The 11,835-nt window shown below is 40.6% G+C and overlaps 1 protein-coding gene across 1 annotated transcript in view; it reads right to left on the bottom strand.

Annotated features, from left to right (window-relative positions):
- DYTN (dystrotelin) overlaps nucleotides 1-11,835 on the bottom strand; it is a 66,669-nt gene that overhangs the window by 34,290 nt on the left and 20,544 nt on the right. The window contains 4 exon segments of the mRNA XM_006142465.1: nucleotides 908-1,056; nucleotides 3,129-3,240; nucleotides 9,949-10,112; nucleotides 10,321-10,392. Of these exon segments, the coding sequence (XP_006142527.1) occupies nucleotides 908-1,056; nucleotides 3,129-3,240; nucleotides 9,949-10,112; nucleotides 10,321-10,392 (497 nt within the window).

Raw genomic sequence — 11,835 nt, 5'->3', positions numbered from 1 at the left:
CATTGAACTGCTTGTGGATGAAGAGGAGTTATTCTTTTCCCTTGGAGGAGAGGTATTTTCTTGCTTTCCCATATTTCTTGTGGTCCTGTGGTGATTTCTTGTCATCTAATGGATGGTGTGTTTCTTTCGAATTCTTGAAGTTCAATCTGAGTGTTCAGGAGCAAGCAGAAAGAGGTGATCTGGAATCTCTTTGCTGTTCTGTTGTGATCGCTGGTGCAGCAAATTCAGTAGATATTGAGGAATATGTTAACCCTAATAGTATTTGGATGTTTAGCTACAGTGCCCTTAGATTCATCACGCTAGCTTTGTTTTCTGGAGGCTGAATTATCAGTAGAAAATCTCCATTTCTCCTGTCCCCTGAAATGACTAGTTTACAGGAGCCATGAGGAATCCTTTTCTCGCCCGGCGTGAGTTTTAAGCCACCGGGTCCAGGATGCAAACCGTAGTCGACTACATGGGAGTCCAGCGACATAGCCATTACACTAACTGCTGCCCCCCACCCCCCCATTTTTTTCCTCATGAACTCCAACCACTCTCTGACAAGCAGCTTCTGGCATCTACCATTACTCTCTATTTCAAGTCTGTCTTTCTGATGATTCTAGCTGTGCAGATAACTAAATATTGGATCATAGGGAAGCCATGATGCCTTTTTGCATAGAAAAATATGTCATGACTTTCTTGGTTGCCTAATAGTTGGATGGGCTATTAAAAGATATTGTGGTCTCTTAGGTTTACTTTAAAATTAAAGACCAATTGTAGAGGGAGAAAGTATCTTAATCCCTCCCTCACACCCACCACCTACCTTCTTTAGGATCACTGGCTGCTACATTTACCCTGTGCCATTACATAACCCAATACGCAGGTCTCAGGGGCTGCCACTTCGTGGGACTGACACTCAGACACTTACCTGGCTGGTGCATGGTTGGGCCTGTCCTTCACATTTGCCTGGGCCAGCAGCCACCGTCTTCCCATAGTTTCTTTCCTCTTCCAGCGCCCTTGAAGCAGGTTGTTTCTGAGAGTTCTGAAGAGGAGTTTTGTGCTCTCTTTTGTTGACATCTGTTGAAATGACAACATTAAAAGTGGTGTCATGTAGTCTTCCTTCCTTACTTGGGTACATTGGCCACCATGAAAGTTTCTGGAATTATTTCTCTAGATTTTATGTCTTCAGAAAACGATTTTCTTTCTTTCTTCTTTTTAAAAATTATGCCAGAGGAAGCGTGCAGAGAGACAAATACAGAGAAAGAGAGGAAAAGTGAGAAACAATCCCTCTGGGGGATGGTCACGCTAGACTCTCTTTTCCACCATTTCTCTTCCTGTTTGGATTTTGGGCATGCCCACACATGTACCTGGCATGGGTTTTCAGACTGCCTGGTCCATGACTCAAACTGCATGGTTGATCATGTGGAATCCAGCTGCCTCGACTACCAGGCCACAATCTAGTCCCAATTTTATTTCTTTACTCTCTGTATAAACATCCACATAGCATAAGTCCTCAAATTAAATATCTACAACTCCCTCAATGACTCCTCTCCCTTGAAAAACCCAGTAACTTGTAATTCTAAAGCTAGCAGAGTGTGTGGGAAAAGACCAATCTGTTTGCTATTATTTGGGATTGTGGATTCCTTAGAGAATTAAATAACAACTCTTAGATTTATCTCCAGAAAAATACTCAGACATTTACAAATGTGTACAATTTCAATGAATTCACAGACTACCTGGAGTCTACCATTGATTCCATGATAAGAACCTCTATCAAAAAGAAACAAAGGAGGAACGAGATGTTTCATTAAAAGGTTTTCAGCCCTCGGAATTTAAAGTGTAATAACAAAGTTACCACATGGTGTCACTCTAACATAGGCAAGTCCCAGGCTTTGCGATACCGGAAGATAAATGGTAGGCCAACTAACCTGAAGATCTGGGTTGATACAGTTTAGGAAGGCAATGCCCAGTTGGAATTATCTGGCAAGATTCAGGCACCACTTGACTTTTGTGGATCATTCGTGTTGAAGAGAGAACAAGGGAAAACTATCCTTAGCAAAAGTAATTAATCTACCTCCTTCACTAATTTGGTATTTGAAAAAGACTCTCTGCTTGGAGAAATTTATTTGTACTAACTTAAGTGATGGACAGAAAGTATTCTTTCTGGGAAAAATTGGAATGCTTTCTGGCTTAAAATTTTCTGTTTTCTTCTTAGAACCGAATCCTCTTGTTGGGTATTTATAATACATATTTTTTTAAATACTGAAAGTCAGCTAAGAAGTCTTAGTTATATATATTCTTTTAGTCAAAACTGATACAATCTTTCTCTTTCTTTTTTTCCTAAAGAAAAATTACTTGAAATTTAAAGCTCAGATCAAACCAGAGCCCTTCTTTTTGCCATCCTTACCTATTTCCAATGCTTCCTTCCATTCCTTCCAACTTATAGGAAAAGCTAAGGCATAGTAAGTGACATAAAAGTAATTTATTTCAAACAGAGCTTAGGATGAGTCACCCTGGTGTTGTAGACCTCTGGTTGTCTAGACATGTGCCCACTGAAAAGGACGGTTTAAATAACAAAGAGAAAGACAAGAAGGGAGGTTACAATTTTTCTGTTAAGAGTTTACATTGGTCCATTTAAAATAATGTCAGTAACTGACTGGCTATACCTTATTCTTTACATTGTGAACTAGAGAACACTCGGATGAGAAAAGGGTCACAGTGTAACTGTTTGTAGGTTTATTTACATAGTTGTAGGTGGAACCCAAGTCTCAGGCTCACATCTTCCTGAACTTTCAAATTCCAATGTACTTGGCATTCCCCAGAACATTCTGAATTGCTTTTCTTTCTCTTTCCCACAGATATTTTCTAGTATACAGCATGGGATGTGGATTCAGACTGGACTCTTGTGGGACCTTCTCTTATCTCCAAAAGCTTCTACTAAAATCTACAATGTTAAGAAACACCTTATATTGAGAGATATTGAAGGCTGTTTACTACTTCCTTAGTCTGAAATATTTTAACGTATAACAAAAGCAGAATCTCAGTGTTTAACAGGAGCAGAATCTGTCTGAACCAAGGGAAGTGTGTTGAGCAGCCGTAGTTCATACCGACTTGGTTAATAAAGTTTGCTTTATTGAGTGCGATGTTACCTGAGTGTAGTGCTCAATTACTCGATGAGACTGCTGGTGGGACTTGCTGTACAGACCCGATAAGAAACACACCTGGCAGATGTCAAAGTTGAGGCACTTCAGACAGCGGTATCTGCCGTTTAAACAAAAGAGCAGTTTACGTTATTACTAGTAGGTAAGCAAAGAAATAATATTCAGGTGGAGAATGGGCATCCAACATATATAGGGGATGGCTGAGCTATGACATGCATCTAAAGTTCCTCCCAAACTTTATCATGATGTCAAATGGCTCTGATGTGTTGGATAATCAAATAAACAATCTTTTAATAGTATTTTTACATGGCATTATATTAATGTGGTTTTATAGAACAAACTATGGTATAGAAGTTCAATTCATCCTCCCAAAATTAAAAAAATGCCTTTTGCATACAAGGTACTATGTGCGTCAGCCCTTTGGTGAAGCTTCAGCCTGCGGTCACATATGTAGAGCTACACAATGCACTCAAATCTTTTGAATTTAATTGCCAACTTATAAAAAGAATCCCCCCCATAATGGGAGAGTCAGCTGTTACCATTCAGGGGTAACAGCAAGTGCCCTGCAAAGCTAGAAGTCATGTGGCCGATCCCAGGTTTGGATCCCCAGGTTGGCCTGAAAGCACACTAAGTGTGTGCATGAGCACCTGAGATTCTGAGGAGGTGGAGGGCTAGGAAAGGGCGCTGCAGCGTAATGAGACCTTGTCGAGAGTGCTTCTCTCTTTCTCTCACATGTGTGCATGCACCTTCTCTCATTAAAAAACCAACAACAAAGTCTGAGAGGTTTTAATAAAATTGAAATCTGGATTCTCTTGAAAACTTGCATGCATTGCAGATATTGAATCTACAGTTTTGCTCTACAAATATTAACTCTACATTTTTGTATGATATTGAAGAAAATTAAACCACAGGTCAAGAATTTATATACATATACATATATGTATATATGTGTATATATATATACACACACATACACACACATATATATGTGTATATACACACATACACATATATGTGTGTGATATATATATATATATATATATATATATATATATAAGCTTTTGGGCTGGCCCCATCTTTCAGTGGTTAAGGGAGGTGGATCTCACATGACTGACTGTAGTCTGGTTCCCAGCCTGGTGGCTTGAAAAACACATTGGGTATGTATGCATGCATGCCCCAAATCCTCATGGGATACAGACATGGAGAAAAAGGAATTGTGATGACCACTGGAGGGTGCTTTCATTCTCTCTCTGGCAAGTACAAACGCCCTCTGGCATTTAAAACAACAAAAGATTAAAAAATAGGCTTTAGTCATTTTCTGGAAATAGGTATGTTTGGAGAAGAAATAAGCTGTCAAAAAGAAATATGAGGGGGACCAGCAGTTAGCGTAATGGCTATGTCACTGGACTCCCATGTAGTCGACCGCTGTTCGCATCCTGAACCCGGTGGCTTAAAGCTCATGCCGGGCGCGTGTGTGTGCGTGCCCAATATCCCAAGAGGAGAATGGAGGAGAAGGGATTGCGGCATGGCTATCACCCCGGGGGGGTGATTTCTCGCTTTCTGTCTCTCTGTCTCTCTCTGTCTGTCTGGCAAGCGCACGCGCCCTATAGCAAAAAACCTCTCAAAAAAAAAAAAAAAAGAAGAAATATGAAGAAATTCTGATGTTCTTTAATTTCATATCTTGCTGTAAAAATTGGACATGGAAGCTCGAGATATTAACTAGAAAAATTAGATGATGTACAATTAAGTGCCAAATGAGAGGCATGGAAAATTAGTTCTATAGGAGGAGGGAGATTCCCGTGGGCTGGTATGATCTGAAAAGTTTTCATGGAAGAAGTGAGGATTAAGCTATATGTGGAAGGATAGGCTGGAAATTAAAGCAGAGGAAAATTCCAGAAGGAAAAAAAAAAGGAGGAATAAGGTAATGGAAACTGGGCTGAACAAGAAGCTCACTGTTTTGGAGGATGCCTGATACATGGTAAGTCTCTAGCGAACATTAGTTGAGTGAGGTTGAATAAATGACTTAGTTTCTTCAACAGAAAAATGAGACTAGGAAACACAGCCCTCCATGCATTGCAAAAGTTTTACAAAGCTTTGGAAATTATTCAGGGCCAGCCATGGTAGCATACACTGATTGATACGACTTAGCAGGCTGGGGCCATGTGAGAGGCCCAGGTTTGAATTCCTATCCCTCCCTAAAGCTGAGTTCTATGGTACACACTAGTAGCCCCAGCTGCTTAGGAGCCTAAAGTGGGAGGATCGTGATACAGAGAGATCCCGTCTTAAAAAAACAGAAAAACTATTCAGCACCCATAAATGGGAAGGCACTTTTCCAATGAAGTGTACATCATAACAATCTGTTATTTATAAGGATTACATGATGGGGTGATCCTTGCTCGCTGCTTTGTCCAGCGTTGCCATATGGCTGCAGGTACTCGTTTACACCAATATGATGATGCTATCCTTGTGTTTCTCCATGCTCCAGAAGTACTTGCAGGTGCAAGAGAAAGGCCACGCAGGTGATGGCACTGGTTTTTCCAAAACAGAACCAATGTTTTCTGCTAATCTCATCTCAACCTTACAAGGTTATTACAGGGCACAAATATGACATAATACTCCATAATTTAACTATGGATAATCTTTGGTCCCTCTTTCTTTGGAAGGTCAAATCTTTGCCCTCTTTCTGTTAACTCTTTGCTCTAAAATGGCTTTATTAATTTCTCTAAAACCATAGCTATTGCTTGAGTTTTCTGAAAGCCAAAACCAGAAGTTTAAGGTTAGGATTGCAATATATCCAAGCAATTTTTAATAGGAAGAATGTTAGAGTTAAAGAAGACATTATATGCTTCAGCCTTTCTTATTTTATTTTGCCATGGATGTCTAGGAGAGAATACGGTCCACACAGAACCATTTCTAAGTAGAAGCTTAATCTTATTCTTAACAGATAGAGACCTCAGGGCTGAAGATATTTGTCTTCTAAGGCTCACCAGCAATAGACAAATTAATAAGAGAATAAACATACAGATTTTTAATTCTATGGTACACACTAGGAGCCCCAGCTACTTGGGAGCCATTCAAAATGTGACTCAAGGAGAGGCCAGATTACTGGAGGTTTTCTAAGGTACAGGACAGAGAGGTTCAGAGCAAAACTAAGAAATGGTGAGGGAAAGAAGTGCAGAGAATCCCATTTTTCCAGATGGCACACTTGTAATAATCTTCTTATTCCAAGAAAGGTAAAGAGATAGTAGGCAGAAATCTTGCTTGCATTAGCTGGCTACTTTACTGATATAAATGCTAGATGTAAATTTCTCTTTTTTAGAAAGAATGATTTTTTTCATTTAAAAAATTTATTGTTGTTATTATTATTATTTTGACTTTCTATACAGCATGTATGCTCACCAGAGAGAGAGAAAGAGAAAGCAAGTCACCAGGTCTGGGACTTGAACTCCAGTTGGTCATGTGGGAGTCTGTGCCTTATGCTGGCCCACAAGATGTAAATTTCTTTTATAAAAGATTAACTTTTTAAACATTTTTATTTACTTTGTCTTTTTTTTTTTCCTGTTCATGAAGGAATATGTGTATGTGTACAGGAGTAAGAGAGCGAGAAAGAGAGAGGCACTTTTCACAGGGTCTGCTCATGCCAACCTCTTCCTCCCATCTTCCAGCTGGACAGGGTCCTAGGAAGACCCAAGGCATGCTCTTGCATGCCTAGCAGGTTTTTTCAGTCTGACTGGGGCAGGGATCCAAACCACTGTTGGCATGTGGCTTCCAGCTACACAGCCTTACATGCTGCCAGCTGCACGAAGAGGATGGATTTCATTTTTATTTATTTATTTATTTCTTTTCTTTTCTTTCTTTCTTTCTTCCTTTTTTTTTTTTTTTGAGAGGTTTTTGCTATAGGGTGCATGCACTTGCCAGAGAGACAGAGAGACAGAAAGCGAGAAATCACTCCCCAGGGGGGATGGCCATGCCGCAATCCCTTCTCCTCCATTCTCCTCTCGGGATCTTGGGCACACACGCACACACGCCCGGTGTGAGTTTTAAGCCACCGGGTCCGGGATGCGAACTGCGGTTGACCACATGGGAGTCCAGCGACATAGCCATTACGCTAACTGCTGGTCCGTTATTTATTTTTTTAAAAGTTAATGCTGTGTCTGCAGATCCTCAAAATATACCAAAGAAATATATTTTGGGGTGATATGGCATATCTTATCTCCCTAATGAGATGTGTTCTAAAACTTAAAACATAGGACTTTTGGCCCTCTCCCTTTGCTATAGTTTTGAGTGACCTGAGTAAAGCCACTCAAATTCTCTGAGATTCAATTATCGCCATCTGTAAAGTAGGAATAATAATGCATGCTTTATGTTATACTTAATGACTTCAAAAATGATACTTCACAGTGTAAGTAGTGCTTTAGGTAATCGCAAAGTTAATTGTGTATCTGTCCTCATGTGGGACATGTAGTAGTAACTCTTTAACTATGCAGTTATATAAAATACCACCTTTACATTGCTTATTTGTTAAATGGTTATAACACGCACACACCGTATTCCTTTGCTGTCGAATACAGTTTTCATTGTAGTTCGAAGAATTCTTTGGTCCTGCTTGCTTGGTTACCAATAATCCTGTCCATTTATATATGTTTCTCTTTCTTCTTTCTTTCTTTTTTTTTTTTAAATGCAAAAGGGTGCATGTGCCCACATGAGAGAGAGAGTCCCCTGACTAAGCCTGATCATGGCACAATCCTTTCCCCCTGGTTCTCCCTCTTGCCAGCATCTTGTACCAGTGAGTGGTACATGGGGTATGTTTTTCAACCAGTCAGGGCCAGGACTCAAACCTCACCGGCCATGTGGGATCCAGTTTCCTCTGTGTAGCACTTAACTGCTGCATTACAACACCAGCCCCATTGACAGGTCTTATTATTTACAGTTTGCTACTGTAAAAAATTACTTATGAGTGGGAATTTCATTGTGTCCTCCAAATTCTCTGCAAATCCCTTTCATTTTCTCAACAACATTAACATCTGAGTTCTAGTTTTTCAGTGGACCCAGAAATATGCTTTCTGTGGGGAACATATTTAAGGTCTGGGTTAGTTAGGTCAGGAAGTATGAGGGAGACTTAAAACATGTGTTGAAAATGGAATTAAAGTATGAGTTATTTTGGTTCAAAAAAATTTTTTGAAATACATGCATAATTTCTTTTCAGGCATTTTCCGTGAACTTTTTGAAGACTCTTTGTGTAGGAAGGGAAGGGAAGGGGAGTAAATAGAGCTAAAGATAAGCCCTGAGGTCTCTTGGCCCATTCCCCTACTGAGCACTTCAACAAATAGAGCTAGAGCTAAGCCCTGAGGCCTCTTGGCCCATTCCCCTACTGAGCACTTCAAGTTTTGACTTGATGTTAGCTCCTTGTCTGTTCCAGAGCTTCAGTCCTATCACATGTTCACCCCCATACTTGGGTTCACTCACCATGACTAATGGGGTCCCCTAGACTTGATGGTTTTCTTCTGACCTCCCCACACTTTTAATGCTTTTACTTCCTTACTTTTTTATTTATGGGAGACCTGAAACATCTTTTTTTCTTACACAGGATCTTGACTGCCATCCTCAAAGCTGGGCTGTGGTCTTCCACCCTAAAAATCTGAAACTTTCAAATCTGCCCTTTCTTCTGAGCCAAGAGAAGATTCATCCTGATTTGCTCTCACAAATACTGATCATTCATTTTGGGTCCCAGACTGTTCTCTGCTGTCTGCACAGGGAGGCAGCATAGCACTGTGGCTACAAACCGGACACTGTGGATTCAGTCTCTATCACTCACTAATCATGTTAACTCATGCAAGTGATTTAACACCTCTGCAAATTGAGCATCATTGTAGCAGTTCTCATATAGGCCAATACCACAGTTTACATGAAACGATCCACAGGAATCTCTCAGCCTAACATTTGCTTAACATTTAAAAAAATGTGAACGGGGGTCAGCACATAATGCTTTATGATGCTGGACCACATGGGAAGGTCCTGGGTTCCCATCTTTTTTTTTTTTTTTTTTGAGAGGTTTTCGCTATAGGGCGCGTGTGCTCGCCAGACAGACAGAGAGAGACAGAGAGTCAGAAAGTGAGAAATCACCCACCAGGGGGGATGGTCACGCCGCAATCCCTTCTCCTCCATTCTCCTCTCGGGATCTTGGGCATGCACGCACATGTGTCCGGTGTGAATTCTCAGCCACTGGGTCTGGGATGCGAACCATGGTCGACTATGTGGGAATCCAGCAACATAGCCATTACGCTAACTGCTGGTTCCCTGGGTTCCCATCTTGAGACCTCCCTATACACATCGGGACGTGCCTGTGTGCCCGAGATCCAGGCTGGCCGAGACTGGAGTGGATCCTGTTGGGTGTGACTCTGTCTCTCTGTCTTTCTCTATCATGGAAAAAAAATAGGTAAACCTTAGATATGCACATATGTATATTATGTTACTATTATTTATTATTACTGTCATTATGGATGGCTCCAAACTATTGAAAATGTTTTCTTTTCCAAACAAAAGAACAAAAGTCATTTTCTTTAGCGGAATAAAAATGTGTACTGGTCAGAGTGTGTGTAAATGAAAGAGCTTAATAGTCTATCAATTATAGGTGATAAAAATGCAATCTATTATCAACTAGGAGGCTTCATGCAGGAAATTACTAAGCCAGAACCGTCCACTGAGCTCCAGATGCGTGAGAAGGACCTCAAAGAGAATCTGGAGCAATGTGGCTTCAATGTTAGACCTACCTGGGGAAAGACCATGTGAGAAATACTAATGACTGTACCTCAGCCCTGTGATTGGGAAGGTCCTGCAGACACTGCACCGAACAGGGTGAGTGACCATCTCAGTGGCTGATAATCGGTAGCAGGTTGGAAGCCACAGGAGGATGGGAGGCTCAGACTGTACCCAGGAGAGGAATTTCTCTTCTTTAATTGCTGGGCTCAATGCCTGAAAAACAATGACATGCTAAGACTCATTTTTAAGCATGTGCGTATTTTCTGTCAGCTGTGTTGAAGAATTTATCATATGGAAAGATGGAAGTAGTCTACCTCTTGAGTTCAGCTGTCTGGGTGCTACGTGGAGTCTGCCATTTAAATCAGTCAATACTCTTTAAGTGCATCTGTCCCCAGTGCCAAGGACATTTGCACACACTCACCCCTTGGAAACAACTGCGTATAGCACTTTCCACAGAACACAGAGCCCGACTCTCCCCCACGACTGCTGGGATCTGTAAGAGGCAACCTCATGTTAGTTGTTAGAAAATGGAGAACTACTGGGACCAGCAGATGACTTATTGGTTACGTTGCTGGATTCCTACTTAGTTGACCATGGTTCGAGTCCCAGCTCAGAGGCTTAAAACTCACACTGGGTGTGTGTCTATGTATGCTCAAAATCCTGAAAGGAGAATGGAGGAGGAGGAATTGCAGTGTGGGTATTCCCCTTGACGTTGAGAGCATAAGCCCTATAGCAAAAATCTCTCAAAAAAAAAAAAAGAAAAAGAAAAGAAAAGAGAGAAAAGAAAAGAAGAGAAAAGAAAACAAAAGAAAAGGAAAAGAAAAAAGGAAAGAAAATGAAAATGGAGAACTATGTGGCCTCTCATTTCAGCATATCGGAGAGGTGGTTCTCACAACCCACTTGGTGTCTGTGGCCAGAGGAACTGTCTCAGTTCAAGCAAACCAAAGAGATTTAGTTAAGGATTTCATGCAGTGTGTGAGTTGAGACAATAAATGAACAGGTGGGAAGAAGAGGAGGAAGGAGGGTGAGAGAAGAAAGTCTGGCCATGGGTGGTAAAAGGATGGTTTCTAACATTCACTTCCTATGATCCCAACCTATTTTAACCTTCTTTGCCCTTGTTTACCTGACAATGCAGATTGTAATGTCACTATATAAAAGTTTAGAGTGAAAAAACTTTTCAAACACTTTCATATCATCTCATGCTAACAAAAGCCAATCTGTGAGGTGGGGTGCTAATCCTTGAACTTGTTTAAAGCAACAGGAGGAAGAATCTAAAATCAGTATATCAAAGAGATAGCTGCACTGGTGGTCATTGAAGTATTATTTTAATAGTCAAAATATGAAAACAACCCAAATGTTCAGCAACTGATGAATGGATAAGGAAATTGTGTTATGTGTATGTGTATATTTAATGGAATACTATTTGGTCTTTGAAAAAATGGAAATCCTGGGCTGGTTTTATGGCCTAGTGATTAAGGGAGCCAGATCTCAGATGCCTGACTGCATGGTTTGAGTCTTGGCCCTGGAGGCTTGAAATTTCCACACAGGATGGAGAAATGGAGGAGGTGGGACTGCATTGTGACCATGCCCCATTAGGGAGTGCTTCCCCCTCTTCCTTTTTCTCCCTCTCTCTCTGTACACATGCCTTCTGGCAATACAAAAAAGGAAGTCTGCCATTTGTGATAACATGGATGAAACTGGAGTACATTATGCTCAGTGAATTAAGCTAGATGCGAAAAGAAAAATACTATGTAATACACTTACATGTGGAATCGAAGAAAGTTGAACTTAAAGAAACAGAAAATAGAATGATGGTTATCATCAATGGGGGTGTGGGAAATGGGGAGATTTTGGCCAAATGGCACAAACTTTTACTTACAAGGTGAAAACTTTTTGGAAATCTAATATATATATGATGAATATATACCATATATAT

The sequence above is a fragment of the Tupaia chinensis genome, unplaced genomic scaffold (assembly GCF_000334495.1).
Source record: "Tupaia chinensis unplaced genomic scaffold, TupChi_1.0 Scaffold000076_1, whole genome shotgun sequence".
NCBI lineage: Eukaryota > Metazoa > Chordata > Mammalia > Scandentia > Tupaiidae > Tupaia > Tupaia belangeri.
The sequence above is the reverse complement of the archived record's forward strand: the minus strand, read 5'-3'. Positions and strand labels throughout refer to the sequence as shown.